Source organism: Mastigoproctus giganteus, chromosome 2 (genome assembly GCF_048544385.1).
Source record: "Mastigoproctus giganteus isolate SK-2022 chromosome 2, ASM4854438v1, whole genome shotgun sequence".
NCBI lineage: Eukaryota > Metazoa > Arthropoda > Arachnida > Uropygi > Thelyphonidae > Mastigoproctus > Mastigoproctus giganteus.
In genome coordinates this window covers 157,861,582-157,883,282 of record NC_143576.1, presented here as the reverse complement: position 1 = coordinate 157,883,282, position 21,701 = coordinate 157,861,582, and the positions used below count along the sequence as shown (strand labels likewise).

The 21,701-nt window shown below is 36.5% G+C and overlaps 1 protein-coding gene across 4 annotated transcripts in view; it reads right to left on the bottom strand.

Annotated features, from left to right (window-relative positions):
* The window catches only part of LOC150089689 (tetraspanin-5-like), a 156,037-nt gene extending 136,120 nt beyond the window's left edge, over positions 1–19,917 (bottom strand). For all 4 annotated transcript variants that reach the window (XM_090368731.1, XM_090368732.1, XM_090368733.1 and 1 more), the window contains exon 1: positions 19,720–19,917. In XM_090368731.1, coding sequence (XP_090224857.1) covers positions 19,720–19,806 — 87 coding nt within the window. In that variant the 5' untranslated portion in view covers positions 19,807–19,917. The remainder of the gene's footprint in view (positions 1–19,719) is intronic.
* Positions 19,918–21,701: the final 1,784 nt, after the last annotated feature.

The following is a 21,701-nucleotide window of genomic DNA, read 5'->3' as shown; positions in this document are numbered from 1 at the left end:
TATAACTGTATGTATTATTAAATGTATATATTATTAAATATTAAATTTTTTTGATTTAATAATGTATCTAGAAATTAAAAGCTCGATCATAAATACATTCTTAAACTGTAATTATATCGTACATAACCCTGAAATAACGTGGCCTGTTAGTTTCACACCCCTGAAAAAAACGGAAAAAAAAAAAAACTGTTCAGTACACCTATGTTATTATTTTTTAGTGTGTTATTCCTATATCCCAAAGGTTTGTTATTTTAAGGCTGCACTGTACCATATTTATTTTTGCCATTTAAAATTCCAAAATTTTGTGGTGTGGTTTAAAATTATAAGAATTTAAAATCAAATGTCTGAAAAAGGTTTTTTCCAGAGTAATTACTAATTACTTGTTTTCTAGGGATGTAGGCCATTTCTGCTATCCTCTCATGGAAAATGAAATCCAAATCTAATGGTTCACAAAGGAAAAATTATAAGCATTTTATTTATTAGCTCATCCATATCTCATTTCTTCCAGATATGTGCTAATTTTGTGACCCCATTTAACTTTGATCATGTGAAGGCTGTAGTACTTGCACATGCTGTGGCACACATAATGGGACCCACTAGTATACATGATTACAATTAAACATTACAATTTTATTCAGGTGGACTGAGGCAAAAATTATATTTTTTTCCGAAAAAATTTTGGGAAGCAAAAAATTGCCTTCAGCTAGCAGGTGATTGATTATTGGAACAAGCTTTCATCTATTGCTGTGGAAGTGGGTAGTTTGATTAAATTTAAGGAAGAACTAGAAAAAAAAAAAAATATTGGGAAGGATTGGCAGGTGATGTGGGAAGGGTTTTTTTTTTTTTTTTTTGTTTTTGCTGATGCTCAAGTTTTTTTGGTCCTTGAGGTTGTCACAGACATTCTCTCAGATATGCCAGACAAGCTGTACTTGCTACCCGAGTCTAAAACGCTGATGGAACCGATATTCGGGTAACACTCAAGTCAAGTGGACCCAATTTCGACGAAGTCCGGACGGTCTGCGACAGCCAAATCCTCTGCTTGCACCTTCACGATGGTGCGACTGTTAGTAATCCTGGGTATAACCTCCATGCACAAGTACATGGTGGGTGACCATCCATATATGAACTAACGTAAGCGGGGTCGAGGTGTGGCGCCCACACCACATGGAGGAATGCCGCCCCTCTATGTTACCGGGCAGTACTAGGTGGTAGATGACTCATCAACCGGTGCAATACCACCACTTTGCTTATTGGAGGCTTGAAGTGGTGGAACCCATGTTTAGTCTCTATAGCTAAGTTCCGGTCAACCCTTCCCCATCATTTCCATCATGCAGTATGATTGATGACTTTTGAGGTTATGATGAACATCGTGGTGAAATCCAATATTCCTTACATTTCGAGGGTACAGCTCTAAAACGGTGTTCGCAGGCCGGCCGCTAGTTAGTACACCAAACCAAACCTATTGGTAACTCTCTAGGAGGCTTCCGGATCAGCTAGTGTATAATCTTGCTACCTCTACTCTGCCAGATAGTGAATGGAGGGAGTCCGAGTAGTGTGTATGCGGGGAGCATTGTCGAGGCCACGTTATGTCAAGGATCTGGGTATATTCTTACAATGTATACGCCATATCCAAAAATTTCATTACTTCATACAGCATGTCCCACCCACATTTTCTTACTATTGAATACACCATGAATTGTCAAACTAATAGAGCAAGCTTATCTGTGAAAAGATCTAAACCTCCCAAGCACTTCCTAATTCATTTCACAAATATACATGGTCTCAATTCTAATCTCAACGATGTCCATTTCCACTTGCAGTCTGCCAAACCCCATGTACTTTTTCTGACAGAATCTCAGTTATCGGTTGATTCAACTACTGCTCATCTCAGATGGACAGATTATTCGCTGTATGATTCTTTTCGCCTCAAAGGTGGTACTTGTGCATATGTCCGTTCTGATATTCCTTCTCAGAGACTTGGCAATTTGGAATCTCCTCTCTTTGATCTTCTCTGGCTTAAAATCTCTCTACCTCATTGTGTCAAATTCATCTACCGTTCTCCCAACTCCACTAATCACTTGGAGCTCTTTGACTTCCTCTCTTTGCAACTTGACTTTCTCCAGTCCAACTTTCCTAACAGTGAGATAATTTTCCTTGGTGAGTTTAATGTTCACAACTCCAGCTGGCTTCCGTTTTCTAGTCGCACCGACACAGCTGGTCAAGATGGTGAGGCTTTTGCAATTACTAATGATCTTACACAGATTTTCATTTACCTACAAGAATAGCAGACAATCTTAATCATACAGCCAACACGCTTGATTTTTCTCTCACAAACAACCCTTCTAAGTACACGGTTGAAGTGAGAGGTCCTTTAGGCACTTCAGATCACAACTTGGTGATTGTCTCTTCTCCAATGGAGCCTTTATCTCATGGCTATTCCCAACTCTTGTTGTTTGGCATTACAAGAATGCAAAATGGTATGACCTGCGAGACTTCTTTTCTTCATTTCCTTGGTCGGATTACTGTTTCAAAAGTTCTGATGTCAACATTTGATCAGATCGTGTCAGTGAAATTATTCTTGCTGGAATGGAATCCTTTATCCCACACTGCACTTTAAAATCTAGTCCTTTATCTAAACCTTGGTTATCCAATAAATGTGCTAAGGCTGTTCAAGAGAAGAATGTTGCATATCGTAATTGGCTTGTTTCTAATTCTTCAGTTTCATTTTCTGCCTACACCAAAGTTCGCAACAATTGTAAAGCTGTTATTAATCAGTCCAAAGTTTGAACAGGCTAAGAGTAGAAAACTTGCTTCTTGCCCTAATGGTAGCCGAGCATTCTGGTCTCTTGCCAAAGCTATTGGCCGCAACTTTTGCCCATCTCTGCTTCCACCTCTGTCCAAACCAGATGGTTCTGTTGTCACTTCAGCCAAGGATAAAGCTGACCTGCTAGCATCCCATTTTTCTTTCAACTCGTGCATTAATGATCTTGGTAAAACACCTCCCACTATTCCCAACATGCTCCATTCAATGCCTCCTGTGGTCTTCTGTCAAAAGGATGTCAGAAGGATTTTGATGAATCTTGATGCTAAGAAAGCTCCAGGTCCCAATGGTATTTCTCCACTTGTTCTCAAAACCTGTGCTCCCGAACTTACTCCTATTCTTTGCCGCCTTTTTTCACTTTCTTATTCCAAAGGTGTTTTTCCTTCTGCTTGGAAATTTGCTCATATCCAGCCAGTTCCTAAAAAGGGTGACAAATCCCTCAATTCCAATTATCGTCCCATTGCAATTACTTCTACTCTTTCTAAAGTAATGGAGAAATCAATTAACCGCCAAATTTTAAACTACCTAGAAACCTTCCGTCTGATCAACGATCGCCAGTATGGATTCCGTCAGTGTCGATCCACTGGTGATATTGTGGCTTATGTTACCCATTTATGGACTAATTCAATGGAAAGGTTCGGTGAAACACAAGTAGTTGCACTTGACATCTCAAAGGCTTTTGATCGTGTTTGGCATAAAGGTCTTCTAAACCAGCTTCCATCTTATGGTTTGCCAACTGTTTTTAGTAATTGGTTATCCAGTTTTCTCTCTGATCACTCACTGAAGGTGATAGTAGATGGCTCTGTCTTCAAACTTCTCCACTAATGCGGTGTCCCCCAAGGTTCAGTTCTTTTCCCCACTCTTTTCCTCTTGTATATTAATGACCTTCTTCCATTGACTGGAAATCCTATCCATAGTTTTGTCGATGATAGCACATTGCATTCCACTTTCCATTTTGAGAAACCTTGTCCTGCTCAATCAGCTTCAACTTCTCAAAAATCTGCTACCAATTCCTTAAATGCCGATCTTCAGGTAATTCTCCAGTGGGGCAAAGACAACTTAGTTGATTTCAACCCTTCTAAAACTCAGTCTTGTCTTATATCTTGCAAAAAGGATTCTTCTGCTCCTATGCTTATCTTTAGTGACACTCTGATTTCTAGGCAAAATGATATATCTCTTTTGGGGATTACCCTGACTTCTAATCTCTCTTGGCACAAGCACATTATAAATATTGCTTCTTCTGCATCTAAAAAACTTGGTTTTCTCTTTTGCCCTCCGCGTTACTTTTCTTCCAAACAGCTGCTCACTCTGTATAAATTGCAAATCCGTCCTGCCATGGAATATTGTTCCCACATCTGGGGTGGTGCCCCCAAAACGTCTCTCAGGCTTCTTGATTCCATTCAGAAGAGGACAGTTAGGTTAATTAATGACTCATCTCTAACAGAGTCTCTGCACTCGCTGTCTCATAGACATACTGTTTCTGCTGCATGCCTCTTCTACAGATACTTCCAAGGGCACTGTTCTTCTGAATTAGCTTCTATAATTCCTGCTCTCTCTTTCAAAACAGTCCAAACACGTGCCGCCACCAGCCAACATCCATTCACCGTCCAACTTCAAACTCACAGAACCAACTTTTCATCTTCCTCGTTTATTCATTCAACTACTGTTTTCTGGAACAACCTTCCTTCATACGTATTTCCTGAAAATTACAGTCTACAGAAGTTCAAGTCCAATGTCAACAAATATCTTCTTTCGTCTTCTCAACCTCCAACCCAAGCATGGTACTAAGTACTATAAGTTCTAACACCTCTTGTGTTTGGGGTTTACATAAAAAAAAAAAAAAAAAAACAACAATTAATACTATTTTTTTGGAATTATTAGGCAGCGACTTCTTGTAATCTGCTTTAGCTTGCCTAATTAATTTTGTGACTTGATTGCAGACTAGTTTATACCAACTGTAGGTTTCTGCATCTCCTAATAATTTATATGCATCCCATGAATTTTTCTTTTCTGTCACTAGTCTCATCAGATCATCTGATATCCATTTAGGTCTAAACCATGAACAGTATCCCTTATAGTTGGTATAAAATACCAAATAGCTTTAACAATTACTTCCTTGAATGCTTTTCATTTAGTATTTGTTGTCAGCAACATCAGATAGTTCCACTTCTCAGAATTCAACAACTGTCTATGACTACTGTAGTCACCTTTATGAAAGCAAAAGCCTTCCCCACTGCCCTTGACAGGAGTTACATCTTTAAGTTAATCCCAATATGATCCCTGCCAGGTAGTGGTTCTTTTATCTGCAGATTCTTAATGCTTAAACAGATACAGCTAATAATCAGACTAAGAGTATGGTTTCTTCTGTTGCCTCTCTAACATGCTAGTGTAGAAAATAGTCATCCAATAAATTCATAAAAAGTCTTGCTTGATGATAAATTCATAAAAAGTCTTACTGTATGAGTGACCAACCTACAAGTTCCAGTCAATATCTTGAAAAGCTAAAGTCCCTTATTACAAGGCATTCTGATTTACTGGTCCACTCTGTCTGTATAGTTGTTCATTATACTCACATAACAGTCATCAGGCCTATAACACACTCCTCTCATTTTTGTTTTCCCACTGCTTATGTCACACCAAACTTACTGAACATTGAACTGGCCAGCCACTTCAAACTGGGTGCACTCCCTTTGATTTTATGTGCTTCTTAATGTCCACGTTTGATGACTTAACTAGTACTTCAACTTTGTTGCTATATTTCTAGCAAAAAATGTACATGCACATATACATGTACCTGTTTTTACTCTTAGTAACTCTAACACGGTCCCTGTATTTGCCTGTTCCACGAGGACTTCAGCAGAATTTGTAATCCCAGACATCTTGTTTTTTTTAGGCTGCTGCACATCCAAACAGAATCAGCAAGAATCACACCTCTGGCTGCAGCAGCTATTAATCTGTGTATTCCCCCACCAAAGTTTGCACTTTTCTAACCCACTTAACGTTGCCACAATAACATCAGCAAATATTCTTACACCTCTTCTATTTAAGCATCATGTCCATGTAAAAAGAGTTTTGTTAACAAGCATAGATCATGCTGAGAACAATTCTTCTTCACCAACCTCACACAGTCTCTCAGGCTAAAACTGAAAGAAGGCCTCGATCATATACACCATCCTATCACATCTGAGCAGAATGCACACTTTCAAATTTGATTCTAACTCTCAACTTTTTCTCAACACCACCCTGTACTTGTCAAGTAAATCCCTAGATATCCTACTCAATATTATTGGCAGTGTTTACAACAATACCATATTTTGTTGCCCTTTAAAGATGACAGTTTCTCAACAACTTTTATCCTTAGCAGATCTACCGTGGTTCTATTCCACCTATACTTTTTACAGAATGAATTTCCTATTTTGCTGACAATAGAATCGCTGACAATTGTTACTTCCTGTGGGACAGAACATTCTGCTGTTGAGTATCCTGTTGTAACATGTGTTGCATGAGTGTAGTCTCTAGCATTGTGTTGGAGCACTAATAATGTAATCAATGTTTATATTGTGAAAATAAGATTTAATCTATTAAATTAAAGATGACATTTTTATATAAATAAAATAAAAGAAAAAAAAAACAGCATTGTATTTAGTAATCACACAAGCTTTAAGCATGTTCACTCAAAGTAAATGTACTTTGCACTCTTGTGCCTGACCACTAAGCTACAGTGGCCGTATGATTCAGATAACGTAGTGAGGTTTCCAAATGAGGAGTATCTAGAGTCTACAAATTTCAAAAGATAGCCTTAACCTAATTATATTGTTGAATTATGTTATAATCTTGTTCAATTTGCTAGATAACCCCTCTCTCCCCCCTTCCTGCTAATCATCCATTCATTCCAAAATGTCTTTCACAATGTGTTTTGACTATGTATTTTGACATATTAATTTCATGTTTTGACTTCAGAATCCAATGAATTACATGTTTAATTTGTTTCACTGTTACAATACATGGCATTCATCAGCGATCACTAGTGTTTCAGGTTTGAAAAAAATTTGAGGGCATAACCATTCATTAAATTGTTAAACAGTCGCATAGCCTACCTACTTTATTAATAGTATAAAACACTTTCTGCAGTAGAACATCTTTTTCTACATGAGATTTTATGACCATTAGGTTGAATGTTTTTATTTAGATAATTAGATAAGCAGCTATGAATAAAATGAATCAAGGTTAAAGACATTACAGGTATTGTCTCATGTTCACTCGTATGGAACACAAATGTCAACAGCCTCTGTTGCGAAACTGCATTCTTTACTTATATGAAGAGGAATCATAGGTAAAAGCACATATACTATGCAGTATTTAGTTTTTTAAGATACTAAACTGCACTGAGCAGACAAGAACTTTTTTTTTTTTTAACCATAAATATTGTATACTGTGACATTTCCTGGGTGTCTTTTCCATGGAATGTACCCAGAAAATAAATCTAAAATTATTACTTTGTATTCAAAAACAATAAATATAATAAATAATAACAATAAAAGGACAACTAAAAATGCATGACAGAAATGGAAATTTAGTTTAATATAATCCCCTCTCCCTTTTCAATCATTTTGTTTTTCATCTTTAATTGCAAAAAAAATTGTAAAACTAATTTTCTGGACTAAGAACTTTTATTTATTTTATTATTTTTTAAAATTGTCCTTGAGAATGGAAAGTTAAAGTTTAAATTTATTTTGTGGATGATGTGGAGGGAGCTTTCATTGTGAATACCTAGAGTTGAATCAATGTTCAATCACTTGGGTTTTAAAACAAATCTTCCCATTCATGCTGTGCACTTATATTTTATTAAAAAGTTCTATGCCTTTTAACAATTATTATATTGGTTTTTGTGCTGTGGAACACATTACTAAGTGTAAAGAGAATACAAGTATAAAATGGGTGTGCAATCAATATACTGCATTTCAGGTTTATTTCTTATCACTGTGAAACTGAATAAAGTGCAGTGCACAATTAAGAAATTGTTAAAATTTGTCAAAAAAAAAATGGTATGAAACAATTTTAGTGTTTCATACCTGCTTAACATAGTCATCAACCTATTGCTAATCCTGGACTAATTATATGGAGTTATTAACCTATAATCAAAATTATTTTTTGCCTCATACAATGGAACACTTATTCCCTTATCATGCAGGCAGAATTCCTGTATATCAGTGACAAAACCCCCATGAGCTGTTCTAACAGCCTCTCTGCCTTACTCAGAGAACTTCATGTCTGACTGCACAATTACCCCCAAGTATTTTTCTTTCTCCACTACCCTGAGTATGGTACCACACAGCTAATATGTCATTCTGGAATTACTGCTACCCACATACAGTACCTTGCATCTGTCAATGTTAAATTTGAATTGTCACTTCTCAACCTATCTGTTTAATTTTTCTAGATCTTGTTGTGGTAGCATACTCTGATTACTGTCATTAACCACTCTGTCAACCTTGTTTCATCCACAAACTCAGACATTAAGTCTGATATGCCTTCATCATTATCATTAATAAATATTAATGATAATGATGAAGAGCAGTGCCCATTGATAACCACTCTGTCTTCTCCCACTCAACTGTCCCTTTACCCTTCATACCATATTGCTCCAGTTTGTACAAGTCATTTATGTGCAACAGTATCAAAAGTTTTCCTGAAATCAAAGTATGATATCAAAATTATTTTTTGCATCCAATTCCTCTGTTACTGCATCATAGTGTCCAATCAGATTGGTCAAACAAGATTATGCCATAACACCCCCAGGCACTCACATCTGGTGAGTATGGGCTTGGCACACCCAGGGTCCTGAGCTGGATATCATCATTTTTCTCTTTTTTGGTGATTCCCTTCTCTCTCTCTCAGGGTAACTCAAATTTTTTTTTTTTTTGGATGGTGCAGCATAAGCCTTAGGCTTTCTTGCACCATATGGCTAATAATAATAATAATAAAATCTATGCTGCAACTATAGTATTATAATTGCATTTTTGTCTAGATGGTCCTGCATTATTTCTTTAACCAGACTCCATTATTTTTCTTGAAACAGAAGTTAACTGGAATTACTCATGTCACATTTTGATCTCCTTTGTGAATTGGGGATACAGTGACACATCTCCAGTCGATATGGACCTCCCCTGAATTCAAAGCTGCTTTCAAAATAATGGCTAAAAAAAAAAAAAGTGCTACTTCCATTAATATAACTGGACAGATACATCAACTCCAATGCCTTTTTTATACTAAGCTTCAATAATTTCTCTTCCATTCCACTTAATTTTGATGGTTTAACTGTTGATGATCCTGCTCAGGTTGCTGACAACCTGGATAGGTATTTTGCATTGTACATTCACACATGAGTTCTTTAGGGAGGCAAATGCCAGAATTTCAAAATCTAACCCCTTCCTTCTATTATTAATAAAAGTAAAGTCTTTGCTGCTTTTCTTGGCATTCTTTGTCAGAGACTTCTTGTAATCTTCCTTAGCAACTTGATTACAGACTAGTTAATATCTACCATAGGATTCTGTATCACCTGATAGTTTACGTGCATCCCATGCATTTTTATTCTCTGCCACAAGTCTTATCAGTTCATCTGACATCAATTTAGGTCTAAGCCTGGAACAGTATTTATTACTTTGTATGAAAAGTCTAATAGCTGCTATGGTTAACTCCTGAATGCTTCTTATTTAGAATTTGCGGTCGGTAGCATCAGATGATCCAACTGCATAGAATATAAAATCTGTTTTAGCCCACTGTAGCCACTCTTACAAAAGCAAAACTTCTTCCTTTGACCATAGTTGTCTTTAAGTTAACCCCACATCAGCACACTGTGATCACTGCCCCTCAGAGGGTCTTTTTTCCTGTGACTGCTAAATACGATTAACATTTGTATTGATTGACTTATTGTAAACCCCACTGACCTGGTGGTTGTGCCTGAGTATAAACAAGAACATTTTTTTTTAACTGCAGATTCTTAATGGATGACAAATCACTTCTGATAATCAGATCAAGAGTACTTCTTTCTCTTGTTGCCTCTCTACCATGCTGCTGTAGATAACATGTCATCCAATAATAAGCAGGTGTTTGTGATACTCATCACAGTCATTATCCTATAACTCACTCCTACCTGTCATTTTTTTTTTCTCAATGCTTATGTCAACACCAAAGTAACTCAACAATTCAAATTGGGGAAGGATGGTTACAGGATAGATGTGAGGAAGTTTTCCTTCAGCCAGCAGATTGTTGGAACAAACTTTCATCCATTCTTATGGAATTTGGAGGGTATGGATGGGTGAAGTGTGTTGATTTTTTTTTTGCTGATACTTTATAAGCTTGCTTTTATGCTTCATCTCCTACTAGTAATAGAAGACTATTGTCAGGGAAATATTTTTTGTAATAAGGATAGGTGGACTAGAACCAGGGTATGTCTGCCAGGAGCAACTAATAATGATGTAGTAGTAGTAGTGGCATGCGATGCAAGAAAGCAAGTGAATGAACTTATGCAGCATCAGCCAAAAAAAAAAAAAACCACACCATTCCCTCTCTAAATTTATTTAACCATCAACTTCCACAATATAACAGCGTAGCTTAATTTAATTTATTATGGCACTCACCTTTTTATAATCTGCATTGATGTTAGAATAAAATGGATGATAATTTTAAATTTAAGTTAGCGTGAACAAGTTAGGATTTAAAAACAGAATTAAAATATGTGCAAGGAAGTAGAAGTGCACGTCTTCATCCTTGGAACAGTTGAAGTTATATGGTTGAAAACAGAAAGCCAATAGCCATAACAACTGGTTTTCATTTTACACATCTTCAGTTGGCAATGGTAGAATGAGAGTGAATGCATGTATTTAAGAAGACTAAGTTCCCGTGATGCTGCTGGATACACCTGGAATCTCATGCACCTGAGATTCCCACACCGGTGCTATATTACAGGGTAGAGTTTGGAATTTAATACTTGGAGAGTGGAATGGCAGCAAAACCATTCTATAACTAGGGCTTCATATTGGAAAATTTTAAAACTGGATTTTAATTTGATAATAGGAATGGCTGAATCTACTAAGGGGATGGATGTGGTTGTGGGATTGAACATGTGTTGCTAATTCGGTATTGGACTGTCCCGTCCTAAAGCTATTGTAATGGTAGTACGCACGTGTGTTTGATGTTTTGATGGAACCGTATTTTGTGGTGGTGCTACCAATGTAGCAAGCATTACAGTTATGTTGACATTTTATTAAGTAGACAATATTATTCATGTCACCAATGTGGTAAACTCATAAAGACACACACAATTAACACATTAGTGACATGAATAATATTGTCTACTTAATAAAATGTCAACATAACTGTAATGCTAGCTACATTGGTAGCACCACTACAAAATACGGTTCCATCAAAACATCAAACACACGTGCGTACTACCACTACAATAGCTTTAGGACGGGACAGTCCAATGCCAAATTAGTAACACATGTTCAATCCCACAACCACACCCCCTTAGTAGATTCAGCCATTCCTATTATCAAATTAAAATTCAGTTTTAAAATTTTCCAATATGAAGCCCTAGTTATAGAATGGTTTTGCTGCCATTCCACTCTCCAAGTATTAAATTCCAAACTACCCTGTAATATAGCACCGGTCTGGAATCTCATGCACCTGAGATTCCCACGTGTATCCAGGAGCATCATGGGAACTTAGTCTTCTTAAAATACATGCGTTCACTCTCATTCTACCATTGTCAACTGAAGATGGGTAAAACAAAAGCCACTTGTTATGGCTATTGGCCTTCTGTTTTCAACCATATAACTTCAACTGTTCCAATTTCAACATTGACAAGCAAGGACGAAGACGTGCACTTCTATTTCCTTGCGCATATTTTAATTCTGTTTTTAAATTCTAACTTATTCACGCTAACTTAAATTTAAAATTATCATCCATTTTATTCTAACATCAATGCAGATTATAAAAAGGTGAGTACCATAATAAATTAAATTAAGCTACGCTATTATATTGTGTCAGTTATAAATGGTACTTTAAGAGATCTACAATTTTCGAACCTATCAACTTCCACAAAGACAGATGGAAATTTGTTCCAGCAATTAACCACCCGCAGACTAAAGGCAAATTTCCACACATCTGTCTTTTCTTAATTTGAATTTATGCCCCCTTAGGTTCATAATCTGATCCCATCAGAATTCAGTGTGCTCAACCCATTCAGACGGTCACCCAACAGACTGTCAGATTTTAAGGGAGGGGGAAAGAGAATATTATTATTCATGTGGGGACTAATTACATTAAGCATATATGATCCGATGATTTGTTAGACAAATACAGGACCATGCTGAAGAAATGTCACAAGTTAGGTCACAATGTCTATGTGTCTGCAATTCTGCCCAGGGATGATAGGAGGGATTATATGCTGAAAATCTTGTGGATTCACTCAAGATTTGACTCTGCAAGGCTTTGGGTGGGGGGGAATTTCTATCATCTTGGCCCACACATGTAGGTAGAAGGAATCTGTTTTGTAGAAACGTGATACATTTAAACAAAGGTGGTGCAGGAATTTTTGCCAGTATTATTGAGGATACCTTAAAGGTTCAGGGAAACTGCTAGTTTACACATTTATCTGATAGTATTGGTCAAATAAATGCTTGCATATACCTCGAGAGTATTTGTTTGTTACTGCAACAGAACATAGTAGTAAAATGTTCTGAGGGCAGAAATGTTTCAAATGAGCAGGTAGCAAATGCCAGGGAAGCGAGCTTAAATAACTTTAAGGGGCATGTTGGGGTAGCTAACTATACAAGAACACTAAGTCTTAATTGTTTATACAGTAATGTCAGAAGTGTCGTCAATAAAACGAGTGAATTCAAACTGCTAGTTAGGACAAGTAACGCTGCTAGTTAGGACAAGTAACGCTGACATAATAGGTCTTACAGAAATGTGGTGCCACCTGGAGATAGAGGGGTGATGAGTTTGAGTACGGTATGTATAATATATTTAGGAAGGATAGGGAAGATAGAAGTGGTCATGCTTCTTATCAAAAGTGCAATGAAAGATTTCCCAGATTCAGATGTTTTGCATGATAGTATAGAATCTGTATGGTGTGAGATAGTTGGAAACAAAGGTATAATGAGAGTGGGAGTAATCTACAGGCCAGGTGATTGTGAGGATTATGATGACAGCCACTACATGCAAATGGAATGGGCAAGTAAGCATGAATGTCTTATTATAGGTGATTCTAATTTTCCTATAATTGATTGGAGCAAATGGGAAGGAAACTCCACATGGGGAACAAAATTTTTAAATCAACTAGATGATTGCTATTTGTATCAACATGTCAGGGAAAGTACTAGGGAAAAGAATACTCTAGAACTCATCATCACCCATGACCCAGATGACATAACAGGGCTGACAGTGCTGGAATCAGTAGCAGGAAGTGATCATGGAGTTCTATAGTGATCGTTAAAGTGAGAGGTAGCAGTAGTTAAAGGCAAAGGAATGGGTTATAATTTCAGAAAAGGAATTACAATGCCTTCAGGTGCTACATGGCCTCTATTAACTGGGTAGATATCGTTCAGAGAGCGAATACAATTGAATTATGGTATACCTTTAAAATTAAACCCAGAAGCCATTAAAAAAAAAATAATAATACTCCACGAGGAGGATTCCAAGTTGAATGAATAATGAAGTTGCTAGATTACTTGAGTAGAAAATGACAGCATGGAAAAGTACAGAGCACCAAAAAGTACTGAAGCCTACAATAGCTACAAATTGATCTGTAATAATGCCACAGAAAAGGTTAGGCTGGCAAAGGTAGATTATGAGAAATCACTAGCAAAGAGAGCAAAAAGTGGGGATAAGGAATTCTTCACATATATAAATGCAAAGAAGAGAAGGACAAACCAGATCGGACCCTTATGTAATAGATGCGGGATAGTATTAGATACCCCAGCTGATGTTGCAGATGAACACAACAGTTACTTTGCATTGATATTTACAGAAGAAAAACCCTTTACGCCAATGAGAAATTATGGGAGTGAAGTTGAAAAAAAAAAAAAAAAACAAAATGCAATTAATGATGTTGAAATTTCACATGTTTATTTAATGAAAAACCGTTCAAGCCTACAGGCCAGTAAAGCTCCTGGGGTTGATGGCATTTACCCTTTAATTTTAAGGGAGGCGGTAAGTGAGTGCATTGAACCATTGAGGCTAATTATGAGAGCATCACTGGACTTGGGAGTGATTCTGTTGGATTGGAAAAGTGCCAATGTATCTCCAATATATAAGAGTTTTTCTAAGAGTGAAGTGGGAAATTACCGGCCAGTCAGCCTAACTTCAGTAATAGGGAAAATCATGGACACTATGCTCAAGGGTGGAATTCAGGATCACTTAGATAGATACGGAATTCTGAAGGATGGTTTTGTAAAGGGAAAATCATGTTTAACTAATCTGGTTAGCTATTTTGACAGGGTCACTCAAGAGCTGGATTTGGGGAATAATTTTGACGCTGTTTTTTTGGATTTCAGCAAGGCATCTGACTCAGTCTCACAAAAGCGGTTACTTTATAAGCTGGAACAGGTTGGAATCACAGGAAAAATCCTTGGATGGATAGCTGAATGGCTTCAGGGCAGGAGGCAGAGGGTTGTGATAAATAGTTAATTCCTCAGATTGGGTTGAGATAAGAAGTGTTAGGGCCACTATTGTTTTTGATTTTCATAAATGACATTGATGAAAGGATAGAGGGCATGATGTCTAAATTTGCAGATGATCTAAAGATTGGTAGAGTAGTTAATGATTGCCACCAAGTAGAACTTCTTCAGAATGACCTAGATAGACTTCAGGGATGGTCAGAAAAATGGCAGCTATGCTTTAATCCAGCAAAGTGTAAGGTAACCCCAAAATAACTTATACACTTGGTGGAGTTTAACTAAAGCCGTTAGTGGAGGAAAGGGACTTGGGTATTACGATCCGGTCAGACATGAAGTTCTCCAGGCATTGCAGACTGGTTGCAAGGAGGGCCCCATGGTGTCCTATTGATGATTTATTGAACAATTGCTAGTAGAGATAAGGACGTCATAATCCCATTATATAAGGCTACTGTTAGACCCCACTTGGAATACTGTGTTCAAGTATGGAGACTGAACCTAAAGAAAAATATTGTGCTTCTTGAAAGGGTCCAAAGACGGGTAACTTGCCTAGTGAGATCGGCAAAAGGGAGTCCATATGAGGAAAGACTTTGAATATGTGGGATACAGAGCCTGGAAACTAGTCACCTTAGAGGAGACTTAATCAAGGTGTTTAAGGCTCTGAGAGGCATAAGTAAAATGAATAAAGACGAAATTTTCATGATTATAAATTATTCTAGAACAAGAGGCCATAATTTCAAGTTATGAGGGGACTTGTTTAAACTGGATTGCAGGAAGTTTTATTTTAGTCAGTGAGTTATAAATTACTGGAATAAGGTACCTACATGGGTGGTAGAGGCTGACAGTTTGGGGAAATTCAAAGGCCAACTGCATAATTCCTAAGGGAGAAGGGAAATGCATAGGTTGTCCATTTACTTTTCTTCTTATTAATTTGTTTTTATTCTTGTTATTTTATTTTATTATTATTTTTTATTTTTTTGGCTGGTGCAGCATAGGCAATTGGCTTCCTTGCACCATGTGGCCATTTTCTGATATTAATACTAATATCAGCAAAGATCTAAGCTGTTGCAAGAATTTTCATACAACTCTTCAACTATTTTTCTGATTGAAAAAATAAACATACGTACACAATCAGAATGTAAAAATTAAAACAACACCATGCTTTTAAAACGTGATCAAAACCCACTAAAATTTACTCAGAAACTATATCTTGTTGAAGCTGCTTAAATTTGGCCAATTTAGCATCCTCCTGACAAATTCTAAGTTTCCACAGATACAAAAAAATGTAACCACATAACTTCCAGCAGGGCAGACTACCTTACCAGACTGTTAGTTTGTGAAGTCCTTCGTACACATTTCTCATATCAATGAATTGGTCATAGCGATCCTATCTCTTGGCCAAAGAGGTCACCAGATATTACACCTTTGGATTTGGTGATGTGACATCCTGGAAATTAGCACAGTGGTCACATCAACATCTTTCCACACCATCTGAAAAAGTACTGGGTTGAACTTTGTTTCAAGAGGAATATTTTTAACAACTTTTTTCACAAATCTGAGTTATTTGGTTCTGGGTGAAGGTTGTTTGGTTTTACTATCATGCAAGTAAGGTTTTTTGTGCAAACAGGAAACTGACCAAAGAATACATATATTACAGACACAATATACTAATGTGTCATAGCCTTATTTTCTTTGATACTTAACATACACACTTGCAGACTATGAACCAGAATCAGGCAGTAGCAGCAACGGTGGTGGTCATGCTGACTTGCACATGGAAAGAAAAATTATTAAATAATTTTACATGCCACTAAAGGGATATACATTGCAGTATACTTATCAAATAAATAAAACTGTTTGAGTTGTTGTGCCATATAAATAACCTTTTTTTTGCATGCCTAGATTTTATTTTACTACAATTTCAAATTGTTCAGATCTTTTTTTGAGAGTGAATTCAGCCCACTGTAGTGGCCCTCCTTAGTCACTGGATCTAATTCCAAATGAGCACTAGTGATGAGGTGGAATGAACACTTCACAGTACAGATCTACAACCATGCAATTTGCAACAAATGTGGAAAGCAGTTGAGTCAATATGAACCAGAATCCCTATGGCATGCTTTTAACACCTCATTGAGTCTAAGCCACAACAAATCCAAGCTGTGGTACAGACTCTTACTACCTACTATTAGGTAGGTAGTTATATTTAATAAAGTGACCTGGAAGTCAGGATTTAATTCCAAAGAATCTCTCTAATCCATCATAAAAACAAAAAAAAAAAAGCACATAATAAAGTAAGTTTAACATTCAAAAACTAGTATAATAAATACACTTGTCAGTTTTTTTTTTTTTGTTGCTCTTTTTGTTTGGTCAATGATTCAATACCAAGTCCCATTACCAGATATGAACATATAATACTAATTAAATGTAAATCTTTTCAAAAAATATCTAGGTATTTTGAAAGGAAATACTTTTGTTGTAGGCAATGGTGGATCTAGGGAAGAATGATAATATCCAGCTCAGGACCCTGGGTGTGCCAAGCCCATACTCACCAGATGTGAGTCCCTGGGGTTAATATCATTATTCTCCCACCCATGAAAACAGTCTGGTTCTACTACTGTTTGTAGGGGCTCTCTTCCACAAAAGAATGTTATTAACTTTGCTTATATTGAGCTGCATAATTACTTTATGGTGAAAATGTTCTTTTTAGTATTTGTTAAGCCATTGACATCCTTTCATGATTCATTTATTGCAGTGAGATTATTTCCATGTTTCACTTTTTTACATGTAAATTTTTTTTTAATTTCTTGTTTTATGTAAAGGTAGTTATCTGCTAAAATACAAGTGTCAATTTTTATGTTATAATTATCATTCATACATTATCATTGCTTATTGGTTGCATAGTCTGAGCTACAGCCACTCAATCAGAATCAATTGGATTGGAGGGTTATCAAAACACTACATCCATCCTTCATCAGCTGGAGTGCTTTGTTGTGACAGTCAAGAAGACATTATCTCACTGGCATTCTGAAGTATTCACTTTCTGAAAAATTTCCTTCCATTCATTCTAGTCATTCCATTCATTCATACATACATTTACAACACCCTAAATAGTAATTTAAAGACAAGTTAAAAAATTGTATTGGAATAGGTTAATAAAAGTATCTGCCTATGTGGTATCAAAGAGTAAATTATATTGTACAAGTAATTTTTATTTGGTAACATAAATTTTACCTTTATAATATAAACATTTTCCTGCATAAAGTTTTCTGTGAATTACAGTTGTTCCCTCTTGGCATCTAGTAAAGTTTAAACTAATAGGCATGTAGCAAATATTGCTAATATAAAAAAAATCCTTTTGCCTTCAATAACCAGTGGGCAACAACAGATAAAAATCTAGGTGGCTTGCAAGTGCAATACTACACTAGGGCAGTTTGTGGTTGTAGTAATGTATACAGATCTATCTGTATAATTCCATGTCACAGGACATTTTTGGCTGATGCTGCATAAGCTTGCTTTCTTGCATTGTATCCCTCTACTATTGCTAATTAGAACCTGCTCCCGAGGACCTGTCCATCACTCCAGTGTTCAAACCTTTCGGATCATAATGCTAATTTTGTTTTTTTTTTTGTCATTTTTATGCTTGTTTATTATGTTGTGTAGTTTCTTTTATGTAAATTCCTGGCTTGTAGCCGTGAAGGGAGTTATATACAGCAATGTGCCTTGTGTATATAATAAAGAGTTCTTGTTCTTCTGTAGCGGAGTAGAAATTTGGGGGGGGGGGGAAGGATGATCAACTTCAGCGAGTCTTAGTTGTTAAGGTGGGCTCTCACGCTAGCGCGCTCGATACAACTGCCTATTTGTTTATACTAACGAATCATTTCCAGAACCGCATTAGCAATGAAACACTGTAAGCGAATACTTAAAAATAAATATTAGGGCGGCAATTTCGAATGTTTATATTTTCATTACTTTTTAAAACTGCCGTTCAATCACGAAAATAGGTGGCAAAAATTATACTTAAAGCGACATTTGCTGCTAACAGTGCTGTAATCTGCTGCTAACTTACACATTCATTGGGATACCTAGCTACTTGAGGATAGTTTTGTGTGATACAAATATGTGAGGGGGGAACCTTTTAAGTGTTAATTATTTTTCATAGAAAGTTAGTAGCAGCGCGGAAATAATAGCATAACAACATTACGATCTTGGTTGAGTGATCATAAAGGAAAAGGAAAGACAATTGTATACTGAACTTCTGATTCAGACAATGTAGACTTTAATATGAATGCAGTGAAAATGTATGTTTATTAAGATATGGCTAAATTTCATACCAATGTGTAAGAACTTCAAAGATATATTACTAGTGCAAGTTATATTTACACGTACAGTAACCACAATTAAAAAAGTGGTATGTGACAACACTCCCATATTCGACGTTTCCAAAGAACAATATACAAGTCGGTGAGGTTGTTTGATGATCTGGCCCAGGTATCTATTAATAAAAATTGCGGTAATCCTGCACTTTAGTGTCGTGAGCACGGTCAAAATTGCTCATATAAAAGCGAAAAACAGCACTCGAATACAACATATTCGAGTATATCAACATATATACCACAATATATATAAAATAAAAATAAATAGTCAACAGCAAACAACAACGAACATTAAAAGGGAAAAGAATGTCCAGCAACTAACAAATTCAGGTTCTAGTAGTTCAGCACCTATCTTCACTGTGAGGTAATATTCCAGATATCTGCACATACAGTATTAACAACGCAAATTAAAACTACTATCACTTTACGCTGTTTAAATGGTTCCCGTTGCAAGTTGTAAATATAAATCATTTACAACCGCGTAAATATATAAATTCTGTTTACACTCCAAGGACGGCTGCATAGGTTGGAGGAATTTGCAAAGAGTGCAAAAATATTACTGAATTTTGTGATATCATACTTCTATTTATTGTACTACAAATCACACAGTACTCTATCAGATAAGATTTAAAGAAATATTCACAAAGAAATTCACAAATTCATAAAGAAATAATTTGCAAAGAGTGCAAAAATATTACTGAATTTTGTGATATCATACTTCTATTTATTGTACTACAAATCACACAGTACTCTATCAGATAAGATTTAAAGAAATATTCACAAATAATATCAGAACAAATATTTAACTTGCCCATGTGCAAAATATACGATTCATCTAACTTACCCAGAATATTACATTAAATCCAAAAATCAGATATTTCAAACAACAGCTGATTTCACTTTTATCCCGTCTATGTTTCCTTCCTGACATTCTTCCATCACTTAACACATGAAACTGTTGCTACGAGCTCATAGTCACCGACACTAAGATATAACTAGCTTGTCATGGTCGACAACTTTCAAGCAAAATCGTGTATAGATGTGTCAGTTCCACAGGCACGTATGTAAAAACAGCGCCCTCTAAAGTTCACCAACCGTAAGCTTGCAGAGAAACACACGGTGGGGGATATGAAGGCTTTTACAGAGAAGCACACAATATGGGACAGTAATGAAGACCACAATTGAATTTTTTTGTGAGATGAATGCTATTAGAGAGCTTATTTGGCTCTTCTATTGATTATTTTTCCAAACTCAGGTTCTCAAGGTAATCAAGGACATTTGTATATTAAAAAAAAAAAAAAAAAAACAGTTTATGCAATGTAACGTAGACAACTGTGTACACAGAAGGATCCAATTGGGGAGAATCGCCTTACCCCAGAGGCTAAAATGGAATAAATATCGTACAAGGAGGGGGGGGGGGAGTTAAAAGATATTTGTATTCACCCAGAAGTACTTGTGATAGACAGAGATGAAATTTTTTGTTTGATATCTTGAAATATCTATAGCAACCGCACCATTGGTTTCGATCGGACAATTCATTTTTTTTTTTCTTTACAGCACTGAATGAAGGGAAGTGTCACAATGAATAAATTGGAACACAGACCAGAGATTCGGTTCCTCTTTCTGTAAGGGGAAACACCCAAAACAGTCCACAAAGAAACGGTATATGTTTATGCAGAAGTGTACCCAGGTTACAATGTTGTTGCACATTGGCATAAACAATTCAAATGTGAAAAAACCTCAGTGCATTAGGTATTAATCCTAGAAGAACTAGCTGCAGAGCTCCAAATTAGTAGGGTCTGTGGAGAACACCATCCATCAACAGTTACATATGAGTAAAATACTGTAGCTACTATATAGGTTCCAAAGACTTTTGACCCCTTACTAGACGAAGGAAAGGACACAGTGTGCACATGAAATGTTGTCGATGTGCCAGGAAAAGCAAGAGGAGTTTCTTTCATGGCTAGTCACGATGGATAAAATAAATTTTCTGTTTATACTCCGCGATGACCACACGGTCAGAGGAGTTTACAAGATAGAGAGAGAGAGAGAGAGAGAGAGAGAGAGAGAGAATACAGCACCGTATTTAGCAGTCACGGGCTTGAACCCCGGTCACTCAAGGCACGTGTACTTATGCTTCCTTTCGATGACTACTCGGCTATGGCGGATGATACATGATACTTGTATCATGTATCATCCGGTGTATAAGGTGTATAAGGCCTTGAATGGGTTGAGCACGCTGAATTCTGATGGGATCCTTCCACTTGTTCGGATTACGAACCTAAGGGGGCATGAATTCAAATTAAGAAAAGACAGATGTACAATAGATGTGCGGAAATTTGCCTTTAGCCAGCGGGTGGTTAATTGCTGGAACAAACTTCCATCTGTCGTTGTGGAAGTTGATAGGTTGAATAAATTTAAGGAGGAACTGGACAGGCATTTGGAGGGAATGGTGTGATTTTTTTTTTTTTTTTTTTGGCTGATGCTGCATAAGCTCATACATTGCTTTCTTGCATCACATGCCACTACTGCTACTACTACTACTACTACTTGGATCCATCACTATGATCCCGAACAAAACAAATGTCAAAAAAAAAAAAAAAAAAATGGAAGCGTGCGGAATCATCACCTACAAAAATGGTCGTTCTTCTAATTTTGCTTGCTATTTGAGTTGATGTTGTATTTGTATTGACTAATATATTAACCCACTGAACATGGTTACAGATGTCATACACAGTTGAGAACTAGTTGTATATGGGCGAAAGCCAAAGAGACGACTAGGATGAGAGTTCATTGAACAGTTCAATATTGTTCAATATTTTGTAC